This window comes from Dendronephthya gigantea, unplaced genomic scaffold (genome assembly GCF_004324835.1).
Source record: "Dendronephthya gigantea isolate DGI-Jeju-01 unplaced genomic scaffold, DenGig_1.0 000485F, whole genome shotgun sequence".
Lineage (NCBI taxonomy): Eukaryota > Metazoa > Cnidaria > Anthozoa > Malacalcyonacea > Nephtheidae > Dendronephthya > Dendronephthya gigantea.
This window is the reverse complement of record NW_021163495.1, coordinates 8555-34138: the sequence shown is the minus strand read 5'-3', so window position 1 is coordinate 34138 and position 25584 is coordinate 8555. Positions and strand designations below refer to the sequence as shown.

At 37.3% G+C, this 25584-nt stretch overlaps 1 protein-coding gene across 1 annotated transcript; it reads right to left on the bottom strand.

Annotated features, from left to right (window-relative positions):
- Positions 1-567: 567 nt before the first annotated feature.
- On the bottom strand, positions 568-21482 carry LOC114543574. The gene is made up of 9 exons (XM_028562499.1): positions 21372-21482; positions 8535-8972; positions 8182-8331; positions 8020-8111; positions 7848-7929; positions 3262-3435; positions 2712-3001; positions 1629-1708; positions 568-833 (listed from the first exon to the last, which is right to left on the bottom strand). Exons 1-9 carry the CDS (start codon positions 21480-21482, stop codon positions 568-570), a joined length of 1683 nt encoding a protein of 560 aa, XP_028418300.1.
- Between the last annotated feature and the right edge of the window lie 4102 nt (positions 21483-25584).

Here is a 25584-nt window from a genome sequence, read left to right as displayed (position 1 = left end):
TATGACTGCTCGAGTAAATGAAATTGTTCCAATCTTCCAGCTACAGTTTCCGCTCCTATGGAAGTTACGTTAATGAAAAATATTTTAATTAATTAGGTAGTACTAGTAGCTATATTGTTAATAATTTCAAAGAGATACATATAAAATAATTTGGTTGTGTTTTTCTTACCGGGTCCAATCTCACTGCCTTTTTCAAGGAAAGTCGAATGGCTGCCTTCTGGTGTGTGTATCCGGTAGCATAGGCCTTCTTGGTGTCGTTTCGCCAACGAGTACGGCAGGTTGATGAAATTGCCACAGGAAACCGCCAGCCGTTTAAAATATGAATGTTTCGCCTCGTATCGCATACACCAAATTCTGATCAGTGGTTCCAAACTGCAATAGTGATATGAAATGAAATTGTATGCTTAATGAATGGCGAGAACACGGAATTTGAGAAAACTAGCTTGGTTGGAAAGCATTTGATTTATGTGCTCTTGGCTGCATTCGACTTTGCACATTTTTTTCCTATGCCTATGGACGTAAACGAACATAAAAGTCTTATATACGTGTTTTTTATATATTTTTTGCTTACCGTAACATTGTTCTTGGCATGTGGATCATATAATGCATTTTTGGGATGACAGAGGCGTGTGGATACAAAGCTTTAAATCCTTCGTGATGGTTCTGGATCAGAATTTGCAGGTATGGTATTTGCTGCTTGCTGATCAACGGCGAGAAGACAATGCGCACAATTTCAAGTAGTGTGCAGTATGCACTCCAGTGATCGTCATCTTTTGTAAGAAATTCGCCAATCAACAGTGGCAAAAACAGGCCCAAGCACCACATCTCATTTGCTGTAATATAAAAGGTGAAGTACATAAGAGAACATATGGACTGACTTAATTAACCCTCCTGGGCGCGTCCTATGTGTGACTTAATATTAATTTAGTGTGGCTTTTAGGGAACCTTGGCTAGGACGAAATATGACATACAGAGTGCAAATCCAATATTCATAAAACCATGTTTGCATACTTTAGCACTTAACGAGTACGCACGTAAAAATATCACATCTTGTTGCAAGTCTATTCACAAGCTTGCTTGTCTCAAGCTTTTGAGAGACGGGACAACCTGTTAACAAGCAGTAACAAACTTAATTGCATGTTGAATCACGACACTTGTGTAACATCGCTGTTTAAGCACTGAGTTCGTACAAACAACAATATTGAATATTGCTACAATATTGTGCTATCACGTTTGTAGCAATGTAATTATATAACATATCTGTATCATACTCGTCAAATGATTGAAATGCTTATTTGCATGCACTACTTAATTATGCGAATCATAGCGTTTGCACCATTTTGATACCTCAGTGTTTGATACACGCTGTAATCGTTTAGCGACATAAATTATGTAAATCATGTGACTACTTCGCCATTAAACGTCAGCATTGAGACATCAGCATCACAGCATGGCAGCTCGCGCCTTTGTACACTTTGTTTTTTTTGTTTCTTTTCATGTATGAAATTTTATATTGTAACACCATTATGTTAAGGATATGAGTTGAAATACTATCATGCGTACTTCTGAAATTATAACGTCGCTGGGCTGGAATAAAGGACACGCTGAGATGACGTGGTCAGTCTTACCATGTTGTTTGAGACTATGGTCTTCTGAAGTGAGTTTTGTCCTCAAAATTGGCGCAGGTTTGTTCGAGTCATTGTGATACCTGAAATGTTCAAATTTTCATGTTGAAGCTTATTTTTTTAAGAAATTTACAGTTTCACAGGCCAGGTCACGAATCCCAATATAAAAAGAAACATCAAACATATATTCGCTGACGTCAATCGGCAACATAATTTGTTTATGACATAAATGACGGGGTGTCCCAGATTGTTAAATATTACTAAAGTCAGATTTTTATTCTGAGCCAGATTTACAAAGTTAGTTCACTTGGTTAGTTACACTTCGGAGTACACATATCGAGGTGGTTATAAAGCTACGAAATTTATCATCTTGAATTTTCCGTTTTATACATAATTATCGTGCGTAATTTTTCGTGTATTTTAGCACGTGTTCCCGCCTTGTAACAAGCCTACACGCAGTATGGGAAACAGAAAACACGTCGACTCGACTATCATCCATTAGAAATATATTATACAAGGTAGGAAAAGTCAAAAATATATATCAAGCACATATATGCACCAATTGCAAATGTTTTAATAATGTTCAGCTTTGCGTAAACCTTCCTTGAATATAAGAGACAGATATTTAATATGAGACCACACGGAAATTTTAATGTTATAAACTAATGTAACAAAATTGAGCAACAATAGTTACACTATGGCGCGCTTGAGACTCGATTTTAGAACATTCGTTCAACTCTCTTCAATTTATGTACATAATTTGCCAAGTTCTCAACTTGAATTTCATTGTAAATTCAACATATTTTGTTTGGACAAAGTCATGCATAAATTTGTATTTACTGACTGTTTAATGACTAATAACAATCGTGTATTTTGACGTTATTTGTATATTAACTGAGTGTCCAAATTTTGTTTGTGTCATCACAACTACTTAACCCTTTGAAGTCATGACTGTGAAGAAGTTGTAAACCACCACTTAGTGCTCAATCAGAAAACTTCCAAGACACCTTTAGACACATTTTGATTTTTACCATGATCTGTGGAAATCATGCATAATTGTAAAACCAATATATTTGTTTTACCTACCCATAATCAAAGGAAGTTATTCTCTTATTAAGTTCATCCAAGGTGAATGTTTTCTGCTCCAGAATGCAGAACTTCAGTAGCTCTTTTGTATGATATTGCAGTACTCCTTCTAGGACATCATGCATGGCATCGGCAGGTAGTCCACCTACTACATGGTAATACCTTGAGTTGTTCAAAGGAGACCTCCTATTCAAGCCATATGCAGTACTGAAATAATCAGCACGAGTAAGATGTCTGCAGTGAACTTCATAGCCATCCCTTGTTCGTAATGTGAATTCTGATTCATGAAACTACAAATTTAGGTATTAAAGATATATTGAGCACTATTAATGAGCACTGTTAATATTTTGCTTATATGCAGTTTACACTGTATAAAGTAAAATTTTGCTTCATAAGTTGAGTTTTCATGCGAATTTAATTTTTGGGAGGTTTATTCAACCCACCATAATTGTTTTGGTTGTGAATAAGGGGGGAAGGGTGTTTCAGTTATAAAAAAGTTAAATGAACTATTTGCCAATTTCAGTGGGTGTCTATATTAATTAAACTTTACCTTAGTTTGAATTTTTTCTGCAAGTCCCATGCACTCTCTGCATTTCCGATGGGCTTGAGATCCTTCCTTAAACCCCCCCAATAGTTGAGATCCAAGGTTATCTCCTGAGGCATATGCAATAGTTCCCCTGAAGATCCTCTTTTCACCGTGTACTTCAAATTCAAAACCAGTATCCTTAATGAATTTAGAGATAAAATAAGCTAAATTATATCATTATGCATCAGTATATATACTTGTCAAACTTCATTATAATTGCAGGTTCCCAGAAGCATATATGCTACCTCCTCAAGCTGTTTAATAAGGACTTTAAGATTCCATGACAACGGACTACTGACAACGCGTTTTTATGCGCGACCGAACATATGACGGACTGGGCCGACTACTTAAAAAAGCGCGCGAAGTCGGAAATTTTTAGCAATTAAGATTTCGACTACGAACAAGGGAGAATACGTACTTATATTTTGTTTAATTCTTTATATACAACCTGAGGACAATTATAAGTTTGTTGTGATGTCCTTCCAAGAGGTTAGGACGGCTCTGGTGTTAGGTTATGACGCTGGTCAGTTAAATGACGAAGAGTTTGTGCTTCTCTACGATGCATATAAATCAAAAAATCGTGCTTACCCTTACTGGGAATTTGATGATTTTTCGATGAAAGAGTACGATTTCAATGAGTTTGAAGCCATGTTTAGGGTTAGGAAAGACGACATCCCTATTCTTGCAGACGCTTTACGAGTTCCAGAGACGTTTAAGTGTCGCCAAGGAACAATTTGTGATGGCATTGAAGGGTTATGCATATTGTTAAAAAGGTATAAACATAATATTGAATATTATTATTTATATTATATTCGTATTCATATTTTGTCTAATATTTAATTGAGTTGGGCAACACATATTTTTGTATTATTTTTTATGTATCTAAAACACAATTTACATTTCTATAAAATTATAATGTGGTTAATGTAGTTGATATATAATTTTATAAATATATTTTATTATTGAAAGTTAACTATTAGGGCCCTACTTAATTATTTTCCTCTTTCGTGCATAAGACTGCATTTCTCAAGGTCATGTTAATGTATACAGAAGCTCCCTTGTCCTGCAAAATTAATATGGTCGTATTCATAAGTTGAATTTTTATATTTGTATTTCATTTGCTTCAGATTGGCATATCCTTGTCGTTATGTTGACATGATGAGCACATTTGCAAGGCCAGTGCCTGAGCTATGCATGATCTTCAATACAGTACTCGACTGGATTTATAATGTTCATGGTTTTCGCCTTACATCATGGAACCAAAGTTTTTTAACTCCTGTAGCACTTAAACAATATTCAAATGCAATAAGACAACAAGGTAGCCCATTAAGCAATTGTTTTGGGTTCGTTGATGGTACAGTCCGTCAAATATGCAGTCCTGGCAAGATGCAACGTGTAGTGTACAATGGACATAAGCGTGTGCATGCCCTTAAATTTCAATCAGTTGCTCTGCCAAATGGTCTTATAGCCAACCTATTTGGTCCTGTTGAGGGTCGTCGCCATGATGCTGGAATGTTGAAAGATTCTGGCTTACTTGGTTCTCTCGAGCTATATGCCCATGATCCAGAGGGGCAACTCCTTTGCTTGTATGGAGACCCAGCTTATCCGCTCAGACCACAATTAATGGCCCCATATCGTGTTGGTGATGTGCGAGTACTGACAGACGATATGAAAGCATTTAATCGAGCAATGAGTTCCCTACGTGTATCTGTTGAATGGCTATTTGGTGATGTTTCGAATAGTTTTAAATTCATTGATTTCAAGAAGAATTTAAAGTTACGACTTAGTGCAGTTGGCAAATTTTATGTAGTTGCAGCATTGATGCGAAATATTTTGACATGTCTGTATGGGAATACTACTTCCAAGTATTTTCAAATTGATCCACCATCCATTTATTCATACTTAGGGTGGAATCATTAGGTATCCTTGATGTAGGAGGTATCAAAAATGAACCAATCAGTCTGAATCAGATGGATTGTGTTATAATAAACATGTAACTCACATTCCAGAATATTAAAATAAAGCAAAAGACACCAGATAAATTATGAGAAAATGTATAGCTTATATGGCAAGCAAGCCAGCACCCAGATAAATGATGATAAACAAGGTATACCTTCTTTATTTTCTCATAATACATCTGGTAATATGTAATTGCTAAATATGGAAATTATCTTGTCAGTTTTACCTTTAAAAACAGGCAAAAAGAAAAGCATTAACAATTAACTTTAACTCACAGAACACAATGTTATTAATGTTACTTTGAAAGTTTCTCAATCACAGCAATAAATAAATTTTGTGTATTTTTTTGAGATTCCATCATCTGCTGTAATTGCAGTTGTTGCAACTGGAATTGCTGCTTCTGTTGTTCAGCATTAAGTTGCAATTCTTTTCTTCTGATTTCCAACTCTTCTTTCCTCAGTTCATTTTCACTTGTATTTTTTTGGACTAAATACTGAATAGGGTCAGCACAACTTCTTCTCTTTCTTTTTCTTGCAGGTTTAGGCTGCTCTCCCAGATTTTCATCACTATCTTCATCTTCCACTTGTTCCTCTTCAGCATGTTTGGCTGCATTTTTCCAAGTTGTCATAGCAATTTCTCTGGTAGCAAGTGCTTCTTTTCTCTTTATTTCTTCATTTTTGGAGTCAGCAACTGAATTCTTTATTGGAGTTGATTCCATCGTCTCAAGAATCTCTTCCAATATTTCTTCATTTTCAGTTGGTGGGTCTGAAGAAATACCGGAAGCTTTTTCTTCCATAGATCTCTTTTTCTTATAGTTTCCCATTAGCTTGTTGAATTGATCTCGAACACTGCGTTGATCTCGGGGATTGGTACAAAACAAATCAAAACAATTAAGATTATCAGCAACCAATGTCCATTTTTGCCCTGCCTCTTTGCTTCCAACCTTATATAGAAAAGGTTCAGACACAAAAACTTCTCGCAGAAGTAAAGTATTCTTCTCAGTGCTCCAGCGAAAGGGTCCTCTAAAACCAAGCGATATTTAGGTAAATATATATAAAAAGGCCTCATTCAATACCAAAGGTATAGTTGTAATTTTGCAAGGATTAATAAATTTAGAAGTAAGTGGAGTAAATCCTAATTAAATCAGATCATGTATAACAATGGCCTGATAATTAACCCATTTTCTGGCAGTACTATACCAACGATGTGTAAAATAGTCTGACCAAAGTAAGACACATTAGGCACATTGCAGGCTAATGGGTTAATTAGTGCTAACTTTAAATAAATTGCAGTTGAATCATAACTCAGTTATAGCCTGTTTAACTTGTCTTCCATATGTGTTCTTTTATGTTAATACATTTGTGTTAAATGAAAAAAATGGGCAATCTATTGCTATAAAAAATTTCAGAATTTAAATAATCCTGCATCCAAAAATATGGAAACAGTTTTAAAAATACAGGAAGAAGGGGAAGTGTTTGGCTAAAAGATTTTTGGACACATAGTATATATATAATATAGGTATATATGATATCATTTATCTGACAAGTATATATATAATAAGATATCATGCATCAATTATATAATATTAGCATACAATATATTATATATTAATACAAAATCACATGCAATTAAATAGCAATCCATTATTGCAAAAAATCAAATTTAGTATTTTAATATACTTACGTGCAATTGCTTAAAAGTTCACCTTGTCCATCAGGTTTTTCGCTAAAACATTTAAAAAGACACATTGTTTTATTTATCAACTATAGTTATATTTTCTTTATAAAATGTTCTGTTTTTAGCTCAAGCTCGCCTCAAGGACACTTTAATACTAATATAACTTTTAAAAGAAATAGTTTTTGACATCAGCTGCCAAAAAACATCAGAAAATTAAAACTTATGAACCTACAGACAACATACAAACGGTGACCAAAACAATCTACCTGTTTTTTTCCATGTTTCTTATAGGCTTTTGTAGCGTTAAAATTTCTGTCAATATAATATAAATCAATCTTAGACACAGGTGAACTTTGTTTTAGACAATATGTTTCAATGAAACACAGTTTAAACTAAAAAGATAAAACTATAAAGGAAAACTTACCTACGTACTCGTGACTACGAAAAAAACCTCGAAACCCGTCGTTGCGAGCGGGAACACGACGAACTACGCGAGCATGATTAGTCATGAGCATGCGCAATACACCTCGACCCGGTTTTCTCCCGTCCGCGCTCGTTGTTCGTTGTCCGTAGTCACCAATCTTAAAGTCGCTAATGTCCTTCATGATGAGTTCAAGGATGACATCAATGCCATATTTCTTGAGATGCTGACTGTTGATGATGGCTATGAGTTGTATAGCACTCAGACTAGATCGTTTCTCTGGTGAAATGTTCCCAAGGTTGTAGTAGAAATTGCCTGAATTATTATAAAGGTAAATACATTGTGTAAATATCTTGTGGAAATTTACATATTGTTCAATTTATGCATTATGTTTTTAAAAAGCCATCAATATCCCAAATTTTATGTCTAAAAATTACTGAGTGCACAAAATATTCTGTTAATTTAGACAGGCCCATGCATCTAAACAGCTTACCAATTTTATGAGTGTTTGCTCGGGATCCAAGGGGTTGCATACTTCCAGCTCATCAAAAAATAGGAATATTTGAAGAGCATGTCTATGATCAAAATAAATGTCTCAGTTCAAGTATATTGCATTTCTTAAGTTTGAGACAGATACGCATGCTGTGCATTAAAGGTTTACGTACCTGTCCCTGCTAAATAATGGATGTGTTTTAAATTCTTCACCATCACAGTAGTCCCCCAGTAAGCCATCATTACGGTTGTGTGGGTTGTCAATCTAAATATTTATTTTTATTGTTTGCATGGCATCAAATTAGAAAACAACAAATTGATAAACAAATTTAAACCTCTTCAACAACAGCATCATTTGTTAAGAGCTGTTGAATACTCTTTAAAATTGGGACGTAATATGCCTTGTCCTCTTTCTCAACATCCACAAGTTTGTTTCCCTTTCTGATTTTCTTGTGGTAGCGACCCATGACAACCTTTTTAGGCTCCTGTTTCATAATGTTAAGGATATGCATTTTAAAACCATCTTAAATGTTTTTCATCCAGAAAAGTGCCATGCAAACAATATGTTAAGGAAAGAGAAAAATGGGGTTAAAATCAATCTGGTATTTTAGGCACATTTTTAGCTAATGTACAAAGGTATTGTACAAATGTCAGAGATATGAGGCATATTTGATAATACCACACTTACCACCATTCCTAAATTTTTTTTGTAGTATTGTAGCTGAGAGTTTTCGTTCAGGCACTCCTCGAATGGTCTTCGGATGCTGCTGGATTCGCCAAAGAGTTCGGAAACTCCAGGGATATCTTCAAGCTGCAAACCAGCGTTCTTCAGACATTCTTGTACCCCGGAGTACAAAACGTCAACACTATTTTGAACCACCTGGGTGGTACTACAAACCATCGAATCTACCACGGTCTGAGGAACCTTTGCTTCGTCTTTGATCTTAAGGAGCCCGAGGACATTTGAACGCCTACATTGGGCCACCTCAAGTTCAAAATTAAAGCCGTCGTCGTCGCCATCGTTGCCATCTCCGCCATTGTTATTGTCCTCATCATCTCCGGGATGGTTGGGTTGTTCGTCCTGCTGTACCCTAACTCTTTCCCTCTCAAGGATAGCGGAATGCTTCTGAGCGAAGTGGCTTTTCAACGTGTGAAAATTTTTGTATGTCCTTGGACATCCATCGATTCCGCATAGAACATGGAAACTGCGGTCGTTTTGGTGAACACGTCCGAGATGTGATATCAAACCACGAAGAGTTTCTGATGTATGCTGGACACACAAGTTACAACGGTAGACCATGTTTGAACTTTTGCTTGAACTTTTTGAGTTTTTGCCTGGACCACAGCACAGAGGAGCCACAACACAGTGACCACTGTGATCTTGACCTTGACGTCGTAAGTTGAACTTGACCTTAAACAATTCCCTATGGCTGTGCTATGGGTAGGGTAGACCAGGATATGGAAAATTCTTTGTAAATATTTAGGACACATAGTAGAGCTTATGCGAAAGGATTTTTTCTAACATTAATTATAAACTTTTTTTACTTCTATATAACAAATGTTGTCGATATAGGCACTTAATGATAGTCTAGCTAATCAAAAAAACATTAGTCCTGTGGTTATGTACCTCGGTAAAAATTTGCATGTCACGTGATCTACCACAAGCGCGTCTTCGTCTTTCTTTCTCACTTGTTTTTCGACAGTGCAGATCTAAAACTTTGAAAGCCGTTCAAAAAGCTTATTTTTCCACGCAATGGAACAACAATTGTTAGAGGCATTAACCAGTAAAGGTGTCAAAGACGAAACCATACAAATTCTGGTGTCTGATGAGGTAATTAAAATGCTTTTAACTTGATTTTTCCGTGGTTATATGTTTCCCGCCTCAGCCATATAATTTGAGTTTTCAAACAAACACGATGCTGTAGGTCATGTTTAAGGTGCTGCGTGGTGCCAAAACAGGGTCTGGTACATTTCCTGATGTTCATTAAGATTTAATTAGTGGTACCTATACCTATAGCTACAAGACCAGGACACATGTTCACGATATTTTATGTTTCACGTCTCACTTTGTAATTGGTATGAACTTAGTCCTTCTTGGTTGGTAGAGTGCGTATGCCATTGTCCAGTAAAATAAATTTTGGAGAGGAATTTCGCATTGGAAAATGTTATATAATCATATTATTGAATGCTTGGTGAAAATCCAGTACAAAGAGAGTAACTTCCCCAAATCTATTCGAAAAAAGACAAGAAGCCTTTTGCAAGTTACGTAAAGACGAATTTTTGCTGGTTGGAATCTGACTAGCCTCGATTCCGCGTAACTCGCAAAATGCCTTCTCTTGTCCCAGTAATAATATGAGAGAAGAACATAAAAACGAGACCATGGTTAAAATCTTTTTGCAAGTGAGATTCAATCATAAATTCTAACCAGAAGTGACCAAAAATTCGTTTTATCATCCTTCAGTAACTGGAGTTTGAGCTCAGGGGCTAGCGCTAATACAACTTTTCAAGCGTTATAACCGATGTCTTTAGTAATTTATTGCATTTCCTTAATACGTCTTTCTCATAATTGTATCTAATGTAGATGACCCCACAACCAGGTAAAGAATTTAAAACGTCGTAAATGAAATGTATTTGAATTGTTTTCTGGTTGTGACGTCATCCAAATCATAACATCTCACAATTGTATGATATTCAAGATAGCGGAATGTTCCAAGTTTACTGCCTAATTTCAGTTGAGCCTTTTTATTGACTCTCGTATGATTAGAATGCATTTAGAGTTGCGAAATGGTTCGCTTTAGGTAAAATCTGTCAAATTTCTCGTTTTAACTATAACAGGCATTAGATTCCTTCACTTTTCAGGTATGGCTGTTGTTAATTATATCAAATGTCAGTAATTGAGTGTAAAAAAATACATCGAGGAAAACACCTTTTATCGTATGCCGGTATGCTAAAATTTTAGAAATGTAACAAGGGGGGGGCAAAGGGGGGCGGTCGCCCCCCCAATGGTCTTAAAACCGTTCTCATGAAATGCTTAAATCCAGCGGAATACGAGGAGGTAAGCTTAGTTAGGTAAGCAACGAGTAATCAGTAAATCTAAAGAGATTTTCAAGTGTATTGTTTGTTGATCTAAATAAATGTAATAATGACAGAATTTTGTGATTTGTAACCCAACGATTACTTTTAAAAGCTCGTATCAGAATGCGGGAAATGGCGTTTCCAAGCCTCAGAAGTGAGCTGTCATGCTAGTGAGCGTGTAGTGAACTGGGGCAAAAGCTAGACAATGGCGACAAATTTGACAATTTATGTATAGGTATAGGGAAAAAACAGGCAAAATGTCGCACAAAGACAAGTATGCGTTCAGAACAACATTCAGGGAATCATCTGTCGTGATTTTATCAATCGGTCAAGTAAATTTTCAGTCACGGCATTTCATTAAAAGTATATCAATAATAGTCTTAATACAACACTGATACTGATTGAAACACAGTGTAAAGTACCCATGTCATAAAATTGGAATTCATATAATTAGAATCGCCGTTGAAACATAGATTACGAAAGTAGTAATCACATTTAAATTGAGTTTGTATTCGCGGAGAAAATGAAATAAAGCGCTAAAGTTAGAAAATTTCAAATTGTAACGGCAAAAGTTTTTGTGGGAAACTGGTAACTAATACGTAACAATAGGAACTCGCATATTGCGCCTTCAGATAAATAATATATATGTATGTCAGTACAAGAGAAGTGATTTCATGCCGGATTAAATGACGCATGCCTGTGTGATTCTCTAGTTTATTTTCATTGCATATTCGCATTTCATTGCAAGTCAAAGTAAGCTAGAGTACGCAGTCTTTATCTGTCTTTACTAAAATGCGCGCTTTTGTTCGCAGTGGCCACTTTGTTTTGTTCGGTTTAATGTTATCTGATATGTTTAATGAACTGATACATAAATACGAGTTGCATCAAACTGCATACTACGAAAAAAGCTATTCGAAAAGGCCTTTTTTGGGAGTTACGCCAAAACGAGACTACTTTCTTCTACCGAAATTTACTTGGGGGTGTTTGAAGTGACATATACACTTATATATATCGCTATACTTTTAGTTGGACACAGTTGACATTCTACAGGACACGAGCGACGAGCTTCTAAAAGCTTGCAACATAACAGGAGGCCAGATCGTCCGAATTAAAAAAGCGTTACGTGCGTTGGCATCGGTAACACCATCCGAAGTCGAGTCACAACCGCCGGAGTTTCAGGCTGACGACCGGAGGAGTGATGTCGTCATTCAAATGGTAAGCGACTTCTCCGAGATGCAGCAGATAACCATCGATGCTGAAGTAATGCCGGAGATACCGAAGATTCTAACAACAACTGATGAAAATTCGCCGCTAACCAGTGACACTTCGCCCCCTGTCGCCTTCACAATGGAAGACTTTACGCCCGACAATAAGTGGCTTTCTTCCTTTGAGTTACCAAAGAAGGTATACAAATGACTATTACATACAATTTATACAAATCAGATCATTTCCACAGAAAATGCGGATATTGTGTCCTGGATACAATGCAGCTATATGGGTCAAAATCATTTCCAAGGCAATAGTATTCTAATTAGACACTTTAACGATGAAACATATCGCCGCTATGGTAACAATTTTAAGAAATAGCCCCAAAATGGCGAAATATTCGCCATGGCGAGAAGTCTAATTACGGTATTTTTAAAAATGGATCCGCCACACAATGGTATATATATATTAAGAAAATTTAATTTACTCGTGAGAAGCATTACACGATGATATAAAAAACTGATATCATTTCATATCTCATATATACGTATCGTGAGTCCGACTTCACGTGATTCTTTTTGATTCAACATTTTGTTTAATATTACTTTAATTTTCTCCTGGGGTAGCCGAAGCACTGGAAAGTAAAAATTTGACAGGTTCAATTCGGGACGAGTTCAATCGTGATATATGCGACCTAATAAAAGTCCACACTATGTTCCCGAAGAAGCATGAAAGGGAATACGTCGCATTTAAAATCATAACAACCTACCCTTTCTTGCTGACAAGATTGGTTGTGGAACGGTAGGTTCAGTAATACTTTCCTTCTTGCGTCATAGAGGAAGCATACTCGATCTATATTGGCGAAAAAAGTAAACAGCTATACCCAAATTTTAAATTCCTCATTGATTCTCATACCAACGCATGATTGACTAAATAATGCTGCAGCTTTTAACATTCTTACCAATCGTTCGCAATGTTTATATATATAGGCATCTTGGGAACAATCGATCAAAAATCGATTCAAGAATAGGAGGCGGCTTATTCGCAAAAGGAATATGGTACCAGGGTCGTCTTCTTCAGAATCTCTCTCTAGAAGTGCGCCTATTAAGAAAAAGAAAAATATTGTGGTTGATTGTGATGCGGAAAATGAAGAAATCATACGGGAACACGCAAACCAACTGAAAAAGGAAATGGCCAAATCCCGCAATAAAAACATGGCCCTAATAAGGGAGTTGATGGACGCCACCTACCAGTCGCGGAGACAGACCGTCCTAAAAAGTCCAACAACTTTAGCAGTGTTGTTGGAACAATATCCTGCTTTAAGGATGGTATCCGAGGTATGTAAAGTTTTAGGACTTCCATGCATGTATGGATACTCCAATGCAATGGTATTCCCCAAAGATATTCCCTGCGATTAATTACTGATGCACTTAAAAAACACATTTTCTAGCTTCACCAATTCAGTCTTCGAAAGTTGATATCTTCTTTCGGACTTCTGTCTAGCGTTCCTCGGAGCTTGCAACTTCGACTAAAACATTCGATATGCAACGTCATACCTGCTTAATAATTATACTTCATTGATCTAGATAAAAGCAGAATTTGAAAGGGTGGAAGAATCTGGGGTATGCAGGAAGATGACAGCAGCCTACAAAACAACGTTAGTAAACAACGTCATCAGCCTTGCCTACTCCAAGAAATCATCCAAAAAAGTATTGTCAACCATTAATAGAATGGAGCAGCTCATAGGAGAAGAGCAAGAGAAAAAGTCTGGTAAGTCTGGTGCTCAGATTTTCGGACAAATTTTCGCTGCCGCGCGTTTTAATTTTGACTTATACATGCACTCACGTAAAATTTTAAACCATGCATGCAATTAAATGATACAAGGAATAAAGGATCCGCAACCCTTAATAATTCCCATGGGCTCCAATCTTTTGTTATTGAATGAAAGCGAACATGTATGAATACTAAGTGGGTTCAGCTAAAATGACTTTTAGCATTGTAAATGAAGGATTAAGAGAAGATTTCAATTCCCAGAGGTGCTTATATATTGCGCTTCAGAGCTGTATTAATGTTATTAAGTGGTTGCTTTTTTTTGGGACACCCTGTATAGTCAGAGCCGTAGCTAGACCGCTTAATTAGGGGATGTACTGTATACTGATTCATATGCTAATGTTTAAATACCACAGGAACAATAGCGTACAAAGAATTGGTCAGGCATAAGACAAATATAAGAATATACACCCTCAAATTAACTTTGAGCTACGCCTCTGTAAAGGGTTAGGTTCTGAGGGTGATTTAGTGTATTTTCGATGACATAAAATTAACTACATAACATTAACTTGGAAGGTTTTAACTTTTACGTGCGTACATGTGCGCCATTAGAAAAATTTTTAAGTAGAAAGAGGCGCAGCCCTAAGCCGAAGGCCTAAAAATTTTACGCCACATCGAATATAATGTCGAGATGACCTAGGGCTAGGTTAAACGTCGCATTTTGGTCGCGTCGAATTAATACAATTCAAACAATATATACATGAGATGGCAATGAAGCTTAATGAAGTTTATCATCTCGTTGTCACTATTGTTTGAATCGCATTAACTCGACGTGACCCAATACGACGTATATCCTGGGCTTTATTATCTATCGATATCAATCATCGCCACTGCATGGTACTTGTGCGTCACATAAAGTTCACATCGTCCCGATACTGCCAATGTAATAAGTAAAACTGCGAAATTTGGTGTTGAGATAATATAAAATAAGGATCTGACAGCCATGCAAAGTTTGCACATTTTATATATTTTGTATGGCAGCTGGAAGTGATTAACTTTGCATTGCTTTTATATCCTTATTTTAAAAGATTTCAACACCAAACGTCGCAGTTTTACTCATTTTGACGTACTCTTTCCAACTGTGACGATAAATTTTTTTTCGTCCCTTAACTTAAATTTGTACAATCGCTAAATTTGTCTATCTGGGATCCATTGCACTATTTTCCGACAGCCAAATAATTTTGTGCACCAGTGACCTCAGCTCAGACAAAGAGAATCCCAAATGCTAAGGAGAAGTGTAAACTTGTGCATGCCACGAATCTGGGATTCCATTTCTCGAGGCCGCTGGAGCGCAAAATTATTTATCTGTCTTAGAGTATTACAATGGATCCCGGATTCTTAAGAGCTAGTAGGAATTAACCAGGCATGCATGGCCCCACTTAGCCGAAATTCGATAAAGCGTGAAATGAATTTGAGGATTGAAATAGGTCTTCGTTAATTTAATCTCGGCTTTAGAAGCTGAGTAATGTAAATTCCTGTTTAGTTCCGGGCCCTTTCATTAATTTAACCTAAACACAGTCTTCATTCACTGTGAAGAAGTGGATTTTCATGCAAGTATTTGAAATTGCAAATTGATATATAGATTTGTAATATTGTGAGTAATACTGTATTTTAATTTTTTACCCTCAGATATTGAAGAGGATGGTTCTGTGATGCTATTGCAGGCCATGCTGAAAGAGAAAATGACAATTGAAGAATCAGTAATTAAAATTTGCTCGGTATGGTTTTAATTCCATTTATAGTTCAATCTGATAAAGATTTGAGGAATAGTTGCGCATCAAATAATGCTATATTAAAATGTTATGTACAATACTCAAGTGATTCCATCTTTTGAGCAAATAAACAAAGAAATTTAGGCCAAAACATTACCTACCTTGTCCTATAGAATTTTATATTATGTATTAATGTCCTGATTTTCTATCTTTTCTTCATTTGCATAGGAAGATGAGTCAATTGACGATGCAATTAGAAATAGTGTTTCCCCTATGCTGATTGGTGCTGGAGATTATGGGTCAATAACACCCTTGTACTTGGCAGCTGAAGGGGAAAAAATTACCAAGATTCCTAACACTAACCTCATTAATGGCTTGGTAATCCTCATTGCATCATATTATGCATTTAACATCAGCTACCCTGGAAAAGGGAGGAATTTCTTTGCCTTTGTTGAAGCCAAACTTCTGGGAAATAATGAGGATGCCAAAAGAAGGGTAAGCATCAATAAATTCCTAAAGGAAATGGAAAACATTTAATGAGACATTTAATATAGAGTATATTGCTAGCCACTTTTTGTCTAATGTTAAAAGAAAAATACCAGTATTGTTTTATGATCAATCCTATTATCCATTGTTAGATGGCCAGCAAGATAACAATTTAAACACATTACAAACATGTTAATTTATATACATGTATTCATTATTCTGACATTGTTATATATACAGGGTGTCCCAAAAAAATAGAAAACTATTGAAATCACTCATTGTTAAAATTTGAATGTGCACAAATTTTAATAGCCCATAGGGATTTAATGCAACTCAGTAAAATGCTAAATGCTTTGTGTCAATGCTTTGTGGGGCATGTCGAAGGTCATGGTAATTGAGATGCACATTTAAATATTGTTAATAAATATCATTTTCGCGTACGAGCAAATTTTACTGCATTATATGCATGCATAAAAATGCTTATGGCAAACATTTACACACTTGTGGGTCCCAACAGAGTGCTTAGGCATTCAAACTCTAACAATTACATTGTTATGGGTGATTTCAATAGTTTTCGGGGGGTTTTTGGGACACCCTGTATATTCTGATATTAACTAACTTTATTTTTAAATACTTGGAAAAAATTTTGATAAAAGAAAACAACGATAATGCCTTTAAATAAAGGCTGGATAGCCTGGATTTTATTGTTTTACTTCACCATTTCCTCCATAAAGTTTATACAATGACAATATAAACTGCTTATAATACCCTCATTACCTAATTTACCTTGTAATCATCTGTACTAAATATTGCAAGCTCGATTTCAAGTTCTATTATATAACTAGAAATACATGCATGCAGCAACCCCTCGCCATTTTAAACGAAGCAAAATATTTCGTGCGCTACCCAGACTTAACTTTCTACGCTAATATTATGAAATAACTCGTGCAAATTTTTCGGAAACAAAGACAGTCGTAAAGGTGAACAGAAATCACCTGAGAAATACGTACGTTTTTATAGTGTAGTTCTGTTTTCGGACTTTCAGTGCCTCAGTGGTCAATCTGTGACCTTCTTTCGCCTTTCATAAAGCCTTGATTTGTCGCATTAACACACGGCGTTAAAGGAAATCTTTTTTTGCGAATAAAACAAAAACAAACTGAAAATATTAAACCTGCCATCATTGCGTTGTGAAGCGTGAGTTGTATATTGTGTATATCTGTGTATTTACATGTGCATTCATGGATCGACGTTGCTATGCGACCGACACAAAGAGATTTTTAATTTATTTATCTTCAATTGCAAAGAAATTATTTTGAACACGATTTTGACGCGATAGCATGTACTATTCAGCGAAAGGAAAAGGCCATTTTGCAAGGTGAGATTCAAATAAAGTTTTTTAACCCCTCAAACGGAATTAAATTTATTTAACTCCTTAAATGGTGTTACAGTAACACCACATGAGGATTATTTTAACCCCCAAAACAGGGATTAAATTCTAACACCGAAAATGGTGTTATTTTTAACCCCAAAAAAGGGATTATTTTCGATTAAAAATTGTAACCCCTGTTTTTGGAGTTAAAATAACACCCTGAAAATAACAGTGCAGAAAAGGGTGGAGGCAAATTACCGCCAAAACAACGAAGCAAAGCAAGTTGACCCCACCCCAAGGAAAGGGATGCATGCAGAAAGTTTCAGAAAGTTTCGTAATACATTAATACAGGATCAGCGGTCTGCGCGACCGTATAAACGAACATGGGCAAAAAGGCACTTACAAAGCCCGTTAAAAGGCATAGATTATCGCCCTTGCTGATAATCTACACTTAACTGATATTAGTTTAGCAGAGTCACAATATTACCGCGCCCAGAAGAAGCTTCTCCATCACCCTGTTATAAGCACTTTATTTCACCCCCGGAATGCAAACGATCGCCCTTGCTGACCATGTGCAAGCTGAGAAAGAAATAAAATAACCGCACAACTCGAGCAGAAAACTCCCCGCACGTTTTACGCTCGAAAATTCATCCAAACTATGTTGATAGGGAAGAAAAACGTATATATTTGAGGAATGCGTTCGATTTCCAACGCCCCATAGTTCGAATTTGGGCATCAGAGTGCCCGTGTTCAGCTGCGTGGGAAGCGGCGCCTATTCGAAATGAATGAGACTTATATTTGGAAGTATCGAGTCCACAGAAGATTGGCAAACTCGTCACACGAGACTGGAATGCCCAGTTGTGATAGAAAAATAGCTCCGGGCTGGGTACCTCGCAAAATCATGTACTCCTCTAATAAGCGAACAGGACAGCATGCCGTTTGCCTGTAAATTTCCAAACTAAAAGGTCTACTGTTATAATTGTGCTTGAAGTCCTCGAAAGTCAACCTTATGCCTGCAACCCGGCCATCATCGGGAGATATTTTGGAGAGTTTTCGCAATTGAAGGGGTTGGTTATTTGACTTCTTAGTTATTTCTCCAATTCTCAGGAACGCGAAAAATGCTAAAGAGCACATTGCCCGGAATTGACATATTTGGTACGGTGACCCAGCAATATGAGGCGCAGCCTCAATAAGACGATTGAGAATTGGTAAAGTTATAGGCAACCTACTATCTAAGCGGAAGCCTTTCTTACCATACCCCTTTAAGATTTGCGTTACGTAGAAAACTCTCGTTGGATCCGGTAGATCGGACATGCGATGAGTATAACCAAGTGCAGATACATAAGTGTTAACTGTTGAAGAGGCGTACTTGAGGTCAAATAAGTACGCTATGAATAACGCAACGACTGAGGGCGACAAAGGCAAAGTGAACGATCCCTCATTAAAAATTGCCACATGAAATTGCGTAAAAAGTGCCCATGCCCGTTTATAAGTCGGCACTGAAGAAGGTTGCAAGCTACTTTGAGCTAATTGAGAAACTATAGTCGCCAATTTTCCGGCAGCAGGTGAAAGGGAATAGGCGTTGGAGCTCGATGCATGTCGGCCGGCGCCAATTGTGAAAATTTTTGGAGCTGTAAACGAGACAAACAATCAGCTAGGACATTTTGTTTACCCGGTATATGCTTTGCTTTGAATAAAATATTGTATTCTAAACAAACTAAAACCATCCGGCGAACGAGTGTCATGATATAAGAATCCTTTGATGTTTGCTTATTAATAACAGACACCAAAGCTTCATTATCCGTGAGAAACAAAATACAATGATTGCGCATTTTTGATCCCCATAAACACAGGCTGAGGACAATCGGATATAGCTCTAGAACGGCAATATTGTAACTCCGCCAGTCAGTTGGCCATGCGCCATAGCACCAGTCGCAACCAAACAGGGCCCCAAAACCAATACTACCCGAAGCGTCAGTATATAAATTCAAATGGGAGTTATTACGCCAATGGTTGTGCAAAAAGAATGATTTGCCGTTGAAATTCGACAGAACCGTTTGCCAGACACGAAGATCATGTTTCACACTTTGCGTTAAGCGAATAAAGAAATGAGGGTGTGAAATGCCATGCGTTAGATCAATTAAGCGTCGCAGGAATGCGCGACCTGGCATAATGACGGAACATGCGAAATTAAGTAATCCAATTAAGGACTGAAGTTCTTTGAGTGTAACCTTTTTACGAATTAAAAAGCGTGCGATAGATTGAACACATTTCTCGATTTTATCCATCGGCAATCGGGCCTGGAATTGTATTGTATCTAATTCAATCCCAGCGAACGTTAAGGTTGTTGAGGGACCCATGGTTTTTCCCGGTGCTATAGGCACGCCAATGAAATCACAAAGAGCAATGAATACTTGTAAGTTTGTTTTACAAGCAGAATAATCCGGTGCAACAAACAGGAAGTCGTCGAGCAAATGAAGGAGTTTGCCGATGTTAAGCCTTTCCCTAGCGATCCATTCGATAGCCGTACTAAAAATCTCAAAAGTGCGACACGAACTGGAGCAACCCATTGGCATTGCCCGGTCGTAATAATACAAACTCCGCCATTTTATGCCAAAGAGGTGATAATCCGCTGGGCTGATAGGAATGATTCGAAAAGCATTTTTTATATCTGTTTTCGCCAGGAAACAACCCCGGCCCGCTTTTTTAATAAGTTGAATAGCGTCGTCAACGATAGCGTACCGCACAGATGTTTCGAAATCGGGTATACCATCATTAACCGATGCTCCCTTTGGAAACGATAAATGATGAATCATGCGAAAATCACCCGGTTGTTTTTTAGGAACCAGGCCCAAAGGCGAAACACGAAAATTTGGAAAAGGCGGATAATTAAATGGCCCAGCAAGGCGAGATGCCTCTAACTCTTTCGTTAATTTTTGGTCAACCGCTTCTGGTTTGTCAAGAGCAGACCGTAAATTTATTGCTTCAAACGACTGTTCTGTGCCAGAGAAATGAATGCGAAAACCCGAAGTAAATCCGGAAATTAGTGTATCAACAATACTTGGATTATAACCTTCTAACAATATTTGTAAATTATGAAGTTTTACGGGTGTTGCCAACGGACGTTGTTGAAATAGGCCTAGGCGATCGATCAGTGGGAGATGGTCTGTTGTTGGCACGAAAATTACAATTCACGGCACGGTGCGATCCGTTGCATTTAAAACAAATGTGCTTGAAATCACAACCGGCACAAAACGTTCCGCGATAAACTTAAAACAATATCCCCGAGGAACAGACACTTTTGAAGGGTGGCGCGTATGATTGCTGCCTTGCGTGTTCGGCTTAGAAGTAGTGGGATATTGACATTTCAACCATAACTCCCAGTGAACAGTCGCCCTGGGAACGCGCGTGGCCTGTGTTTGGCGCAAAAATCGAAAATTCTCATCGTAGTAAAACCAATTATGACCCCTATTGGCCAAATCCTGGATGATTTGACAATATTTCATGAGCGCGGGGGACTCATGGGGGTACCGTTGTGTATAAATGGAAACAAAAATATGAAACGAACGAAGCCAATCGCTAATAGTTTTGACCCTTTTGGATTTCGCAGTCGGCTCAAGGAGAAGAGAAGCAGGTTGACCGTTGTCAGAGGAACGTACACTAATCTCGTATTTAGCGGCCGCGTCTGGGCCACCTGACAAAGTACTTATATCGACAAACTCCTCATTCCATATTTTAAGCTTTATTTTATCCGGAATCCGCGAATCAAGAGGCAAAGCGGCAGAGTGGAACGATTCCCGTGGACCCGAGGCACTTGAACATTGAAGAGAAAAAGGAGTGGTCTGACCTGTAAGGTTTTCTTGTATGACGTGAGCGCGTCGTTGACCAGAGAATCTGCATTGGGACCCTGGTTTGAGATTTCGATACCGGAGGTAGAATCCGTTGGGGCAGACGCCATTGTGGATGTGGAAGACGCAGAGGTTGGTAAGAAACCAGCTAGCTTTTGCGTGACTGCCTCGTAACCGAAGACACCAGCGTTGAGATAAGCTCACTCGAAAGAGAGGGCAAAGTCACTTGACTCACGGGCACAGTTGACGTTGACGGGGCGGCACCAACAGATACAGCATTGGACGAACTTCGAGTTCGACGAGATGTTGTTGATTGGTTCTGAACAGACTCTCGCAAAAACGGCTGATGGAGCGGCGACACGCTTAGAACGACGTACGGGTGGCATTCTAAGAAATAAAACTTTAAAAGCAGAAATAGATACTTATGGCGTAATGAGTTTTTAGATAGTAAAGCAACCGCACCCAAATTTTGTCGTTGTGCGAGAAATAAAACTATCCCCCGTAATGGCGAACATTCAATAGTGAGGATTCGTCCGTTATTTGTCGTAATTGAAAATTGGAACTTGTGAAAGATGATTAGAAAATCAAACGTCAGCAGGATGAACATGGCAGATCCGAAGACGCCGCACCGTTCACCCTGTGGCCAACAAAACTCACAAAAAGTGTGAGAACTCTCATACAGATGAGAGATAAAGACAAAATCAAACGTCAGCAGGATGAACATGGCAGATCCGAAGATCGCCGCACCATTCACCCTATGGCCAACAAAAAACTCACAAAAAGTGTGAGACCTCTCATATAGATGAGAGATAAAGACAAAATCAAACGTCAGCAGGATGAACATGGCAGATCAGAAGATCGCTGCACCGTTCATCATATGGCCAACAAAACTCACAAACAGTGTGAGAACTCTCATATAGATAAAAGATAAAGATATAATAGATAAAGGCGCTAAAGCGGTATTTAAGAAGTAATCACGAGTAAAGTTTGTCAAATGTCAAGGTTATATTATAAAAAATAATGTAATGTACAACAGCTTGTTATATATATATATATATATATATATTATATATATATATATTATATATATATATATATATATAATATATATATATATATATATATATATTATATATATATATATATATATATATATATTATATATTTATATATAATTATATATATATATATATATATATATTATATATATATATATAATATATACTGTCGTTGTCAAAAAGGTTGTCCTGAGCAAGTATATGTATATATCGATCACGTGACATTATTATGCATCAACACGCGTGGGATTGTACAAGCGTGTTAATTGCGAGTTCGAGTATAGCAAGGTGAACGATTAGAAAATGCCAAGACCATATTCGGATGATTTAAGGTGGAGAATGGTTTATCAACGACTGTTCTACGAAAGAATCATCGACGAAATTGCAGCACAGCTATTTGCTTGTTCAAAAACCGTCTATCGTACTCTCAGCACCTTTTGGAACACGGGTGATGTAAAGCCTTGCCGTATGGGTCGTCCAACAGCGAGGGTATCTTTATTCCCACACAAAGAATATATTATCATGGACTGTTTATTGCGAACGCCGCAAATACAGTTGAATGAGATAGCAAGCTATATCATTAATGCTACTGGCTCTGCATTTGGCCCGGAGACACTGTGCCGAGCTCTCTATAGGCTTGGAATAACACGCAAAAAGGTACGAACATTATGACATTATTTTAGTTGGAAGATATACTTAATACCGCATACTGGAAATCATATAACTATATTAATAAGACGCAAGCCATTCCACCTTTTTCCAATTTATTACAAGATTGTAGTTGTTCTTTATCAACTCTTCAAGCACATTTTCTTCTTCAGATACAGAGAATTGCCCTTCAGCGAAGAAACGATATTGGGCTACAATTCATGGCCGAAAATCAGCCTTTTGACCCAAACCTGCTCATTTTTCTCGATGAAACAGGCATTGTGTGTACTAAATAATACCTTACTGTAACTGGATTGCACAAACTAGTAGATCTTTTTTTATTTTGTTCTACGTTTTAAAGATAAACGACTTGCTCGGCAATATGGATATAGTGCTCGTGAGATACCGCCTGTTGTGAGCGACTATAGCTATGCACGGTGGACACCTCGCTATTCCATTATTTCGGCAGTATCGTGTGATGGACTTCTTGCGAACTGTTGTTAAAGAATCCTGAAGAAAGATTTGAAACACGCTCCTTTATCTATTTTCTTGATGAACAGCTTTTATCAGCTATGAATCGATTTGATGGGGAAAACCCGCGATCCGTTCTCGTTATGGTTGAGATTTGAATATAATTATTGCAAATTCGCTGTTCTAACATATGTCTCAAGGGATGACTGAATTTGTGATCATGTTTTGATCTATTAATATCTGTTTAAACAAAACTTGTTGATGCACAAAGATGCAACTGCTAAAACTAGTAATATGCATATTGTTTAACAGATAACCACCCAACACATAATGTACAAGAAGTTGTAGAACGAGTGTACGACAGTCCTGATTTAAATCCTATTGAAGAGGTTTACATATAGCTTGCTATCTCATTCAACTATATTTGCGGCGTTCGCAGTAAACAGTTCATGATAATATATTCTTCGTGTGGGAATAAAGATACGCTCGCTGTTGGGCGACCCATACGGCAAGGCTTCACATCCCGTGTTCCAAAAGGTGTTGAGAGTACGATAGACGGTTTTTGAACAAGCAAATAGCTGTGCTGCAATTTCGTCGATGATTCTTTCGTAGAACAGTCGTTGATAAACCATTCTCCACCTTAAATCATCCGAATATGGTCTTGGCATTTTTTAATCGTTCACCTTGCTATACTCGAACTCGCAATTAACACGCTTGTACAATTCCACGCGTGTTGATGCATAATAATGTCACGTGATCGATATATACATATACTTGCTCAGGACAACCTTTTTGACAACGACAGTATATATATATATATATATATATATATATATATATATATATATATATATATATATATATATATATATATATATATAGATAGAGAATTTATAACATTTTAATTGCTTGAAGAATGGCCCCCCGATAACTTCGGTATAATTTATATTGCCCGATTCGATTAAAATGGACCCCGTCAGGTAGAAATGGCGTCACGGAAGGTCGTATAAAGCCATGGTGTGTCCATAAAAACACTCTCGGGACCTTCTCTAAAACTACCTGTAGATAATTGTTCAGCATTAAACGCTGCTTTTCAAAAAGAGGGTTGTTCTTTCGGGGGGAAATCATGCATGCGCATACCAATTTTACGTGATATTGATCCAGCAATAAAGCAACCAAGTCGTCAATGCGTGACCCGACTGTTTCGGGCCTTAAGGAGGACAAATCGTTCGTGCCTATCTCCAGAATAACAATATCTGGGGCACACCGAGAAACTACGCCTAAATCAAATTTGCGAATCTTCTTCACTGTTCTACCCCCTATACCATGTAGAGAAACTCTCGCTGTGCCCTTGAGTTTAAAGGTTGGGCACATGCGAATATCCCGTTTATGTTTCAGGTCGCACTGTAGACGACGAACAAATGAGTGTCCCAGGACCAAAACTTTTGGGGGTACCATTGTGTATTCGTAGCTACTATCTATATGTATATCAATATATAATTATATAGAAAAACAAGTAGAACACTTCTGTAAATACCTTTCAACTTTAAAGGAGATCTGTCTTTCGCGATGTCACGCTTAAACTGACCGTTTATGGTTTGGGTATTCGGTCTTTGTTAGTTTTCGATTTGCTGCTGGCCATTGACCACCTTTCCCATATTGCGTGCCATCCATTACCTGTCGGTCTTTTAGATAGGACGCAAAGCCCATAATATAAGATCTTTAATTATCGTCGACAAGGCGTATCCCCTTGGGGGAACACCTTGCCTTAATAGTCTATTTATAAAATCACATCACATAAATTTCTTATTTCCTTCGTAAATATTTTGTTTTATATTATACTGTACAATCATTCACATGATGGTTATAGTCGGTGCAAACACGCAGTTTGCTTGCAACTGCACATACCATGTTGTTTTTGGAACTTAAAATTTATGCCAAGAGGATTTACTCGTTGTGATGTTTAATATTGGAGATAAGTTGTTTTTTTTAATTACATTGTAATAGATTATATTTACATATCTATAGAGTATAT

Coding starts and splice junctions, on each gene's coding strand:
- LOC114543574 (XM_028562499.1), bottom strand. CDS start 21,482: ATGGCGTCTGCCCCAACGGATTCTACCTCCGGTATCGAAATCTCAAAC. Junction 8,332..8,534: donor AAAAAAATTTAGGAATGGTG/GTAAGTGTGGTA, acceptor ATTATGAAACAG/GAGCCTAAAAAGGTTGTCAT. Junction 834..1,628: donor CCATAGTCTCAAACAACATG/GTAAGACTGACC, acceptor TTTATATTACAG/CAAATGAGATGTGGTGCTTG.